Genomic DNA, 4,156 nt, shown 5'->3' with positions numbered 1-4,156 from the left:
GAAAGCTGACAGAAGAATGTGTTGGAAAGATCAGGAGTTCATTCTTGAACATGTTTAGGTACACAGGACAGGTATTTGTTTACTTCTTTATTCTACAAATATTTATTGAATTCATATTATCTGTTAGGCATCAAACTAGTCATAAGTTAGACACATAAAGTCAGGAGCCTTGTTTTCAAGGAACTCACCCCACTGAAGAGGATAGCATGTATTCAGATACTAAGATGCGTGATAAGACATATTCTCAAAAGAGCCAGAATAAAATAGAGAGAAATGAACCCTGAAATTAAAACAGGAAAGGCCTTAAGGGATTTCTCACCAAGTGCTATGTGGGTTGAAAAAAGGTGCCCCAATTTCCCATGCCTATTCTATTTTGCTTGAGTCATCTATTTCTCTTCCAAAATCACCTTCCTCCTCATGAGTCTCTGCATGGCATTTTTCACTTCAGCATTCCTGAAGGAGTAAATCACAGGGTTTAAGAGAGGTGTGACAACTGTGTAAAACACAGCCACTATCTTGTCTGCAGGGAGGGTGATACAGGGCCTCATGTAGACAAAGGAGCAAGGTATGAAAAACAGGCCCACAACCTAAGGTGAGAGGTGCAGGTGGAAAGAACCTTGCGCCGCCCTGCCACGGTGGGACCACATAGGGAGTGCAGAATGACTACATAGGAAGCCAGCAGCACAGCAAAGCTACTCACTGAGATGGAGCCACCATTGGTGATGATTAGCAAACTAATGAGGAAGGTGTCTGAGCAAGCCAGCTTCAGCACTGAGTGGACATCGCAAAAGTAGTGGTCAATGATGTTGGGACCACAGAGGAGCAGCTGGAAAATGAGGAAGGTTTGCCCGACAGAATGCAGCAAGCCACCACCCCATGCAGCCCCCACCAGGAGGCCACAGGCTCTCCGGTTCATGATGGCGGCATAGTGCAAGGGCTTGCAGATGGCCACGTAGCGGTCATAGGCCATCACTGTCAGCAGAAAGATCTCAGTGCCACCAAAGAAATGCAGGAAAAATATCTGTGTGATGCAGCCCTAGAGGGAAATCACTTTCCTCCTGGTCAAAGAGTCAAAGATGAGCTTGGGGGCTGTAACAGAACAATAATAGACCTCCACCAAGGACAAGTAGCTGAGGAAGAAGTACATGGGGCAGATGAGCCCTTTACTAGCCATGATGGTCACCACAATGAGGCCATTGCCCAGCACAATGGCTGTGTACACGAGTAGAAATAGCACAAAAATAACCTTCTGCACATCCTGGTTCTGGGAAAAGCCTAGGAAAATGATTTCAGTCACACTGCTTTTAGTAGCCATGTTTTAAAACAAGAGGAATGATAGCCTAGAATCACAGAAAGCAAAACTTTTCTCAGTAATTAGGAACAACCTTCTCAGTTCCTTGAGATTCATTTTCATTCTTCTTCCTCTCTGCCTTGGGTTTCCCCAAAATATGGATTCCATGAAGCAAGTGGAAAAACAGCAATTACCCACTGCTTGATATTAGTCTCAGAATGAGACTTGACTTTGTAATAATACTGCTACCTTCATGTGTTTTCTCTGATCCAGTCACAGGCATTAGCCAATTTCATCCTCATAAGAAGAACAAGAGCAATCATAAAATGCTAATATTGGGATGAAATTCATGAACTCCTCATCCTGCAGAAGAGGAATCTGGGACCCAAAATCACACAGCTGGTTGGTCCAGAACTGAGATGAAAATCAGGTTTCATGGCTTCTGTTCAACAATTGCTTCACTGCCCATATCATCAATTGACTCCTCCTTGCCCTGATGTTAAACCAAATTTGGCCTCCAGAAGGGATGGAAATCATGAAAAGAGAAGAAAAACATAACTATAACAAAGGCAAAACCAAGCAGAAGAGGAAGATCTAAAAAATATATATAGTAAAAGTAAGAAAATTAGCAAGAATGTGGTCAAACATCAGTTGCCTACTTGTCAAAGGTGCAATTTCTACCCAGACAGCCTACACACAGCTTAAAGGTCCTGAACAGGAGGGCATGTTTCTGGAGTCAGATTTGCCTTGGGAACTCGAGCACTGTATCAACACTGGTTAGCTATTCTCGAAGTGTTTCAGATACATCATTCAGATCTGTCTAGTGACAAACGTAGATTTTTGGAAGCTGCTAAAGCATCTCATATCTTCCATAGCATCTTGCACAAATCTGGAAATACAGCAGATGTCAGATAAATACTTTGAATGTGATTCCTGAACTCTCCATCTACCACAAAATCTTTTTCAAAGCCAAGGTAAACTAGATGTGTTCCATAAGCAACACAGGAGCAAAAGCATATGGGGAAGGTTATCTGGTCTCAAAAAAATATGCTATTCTTTTTTTAAATTATTCCAAGCACACGCAAGGAGAAATTTAGTAAAATGAATTTACCTTGCAAATGGTTCACTGCCTTGATTTTTACCCTTATCTGCTAGATTTTTGTAGTCAGAAAATGAATTCACTCGTACCGAGTTACCCCAAGAAAATAGAATTTCATTTCATTAACAAAACCTAAAGACAAAGGGATCAAAGAAATAGAAAGAGTGTATTAGTGTTTGCTGATGGAAGTCTTTGTTCAAGTTTATACCTCAGCAAAATTTGGGTTACTTTTTTCTTCTTTTTGCATTTCTGAGGACCAAACCCAGGGACTCATACACACTAAGCAAGTGCTCTGCCAAAAGCCATGTCTTTTAAATGAAAATTTAGGTTGCAGAGAGGTTAACCCCCATTCAAGCTCTAATGGGGCTAATAACTTTATTTCCTCCAGAGAGACAGATGTAAGAATATCGTAGTCAGGTTCCTTGAATTTATCAAAAGAATACTCCCTTAAAAAAACACAACTCAGCAGTTGACTGGAAAAATATCAATGAAATTATTCCATATTCACCATGTTACCAGTGCCTCTGATAAAAATGACTATCATATCCACTCTAAGCCAAGCTATAATGTAACTTTCTCAATTAACTAGACAGGGGAGAATTTAGCAAAGTAATATCTAGCATCTGCCTATCAGCTGATAGTGAGCAGATCTAAGAAAGACTCCCAATATATGGAAGCATGTGGACCAAGAGTAACACCAGTGAAAATTGCCAGTGTGTCTGAAAGACCCCACTCGAGGGTCTGCCCATCCTTGATAAGGGCTCAGTGAATGTATTTCACTCAGAATCTGCTCTTACTGTGAAAGGCACTGACAAATGCTGATTTTCTCCTAAGACTCACCAGGTGTCATCAATGTTGCACTTAATGACTCTCATTAGGAAAGTTACAGGGGAATAGAACTGTGTCTGTCTACACTAAAGCCCACAAAAAAGAGAACTGAGGGATATTTTTGCTGAACTGGGAAGGCTAACAGCATTTAAGATGCATGCAATGGAAAACTATGATCTGAGAGTTCAATTTCCTGAACTTTTGAGCACCCTCTGTCTGGGGGGGTTATTTGGGGAGCTCTGAGAAGAGCAAAAGTCAATTTCCCAATTGCTTCATTCAGAGCTTAAGGAACTATCTCTAATTAACCCAATTATAAAGCCACACTCCTATGTGCCTCCCATGATTGGATGCTTGCTGTCTGGCCCCAGTGGTTTCTGCCTCTATTGGCAAGTTAGTGACAGAGGAGAAATCACCATCATATCACCCCTAAATTTCTACCACAGACATCCCCAAGGGGCTCTAAGTGGCCTATTCTGTCTTCAATCTCATTGTACCAAAGATGATGCCAGTGAGTTCCAAGAAGACTTCAACAAAGCAGATCTGGATCAGCTCACACACATACTCTGAACATCTCTGAATCAGAGAACACAAAACATAGAATGGCCTTCAAATTCATTCTGTCCACATCATTCACTTAAAGATGGGAAAAAAATCCAGAAGAAAACTGCCTTGAACATTGGTAGCATGGCTAAACCAGCTCCCTCCTAACTCCTATTATAAGGGTCTTCCAATTGTTCATTCTTAAAATTCTGAACATTTTCCCAAAAATTCTCAGTACACAGTTTTCATGAATAGTAGCTTCAGGAAGATTAGCACGCCTAACTACTAGGAAAAGTTTTCTAAGCAATAGTGCATTACATTTGTGTTGGACATTATTGTGTCTTTTATTTTTACAATTTTTTCTTTTTAATTTTATTATTCATATGTGCATACAAGGC

General features: G+C 40.8%; 1 protein-coding gene across 1 annotated transcript; it reads right to left on the bottom strand.

Annotated features, from left to right (window-relative positions):
- Positions 1 to 386: 386 nt before the first annotated feature.
- LOC141421521 (olfactory receptor 4X1-like) lies at positions 387 to 1,315 on the bottom strand. Its single transcript, XM_074067516.1, is given in 2 exon segments — positions 387 to 589; positions 592 to 1,315. Coding segments are annotated over 2 exon segments (927 nt in total).
- Between the last annotated feature and the right edge of the window lie 2,841 nt (positions 1,316 to 4,156).

This window comes from Castor canadensis, chromosome 1, assembly GCF_047511655.1.
Source record: "Castor canadensis chromosome 1, mCasCan1.hap1v2, whole genome shotgun sequence".
Classification (NCBI taxonomy): Eukaryota; Metazoa; Chordata; class Mammalia; order Rodentia; family Castoridae; genus Castor; species Castor canadensis.
Note: the sequence above shows the minus strand (reverse complement) of the source record. Positions and strands in the feature narration are given on the sequence as shown.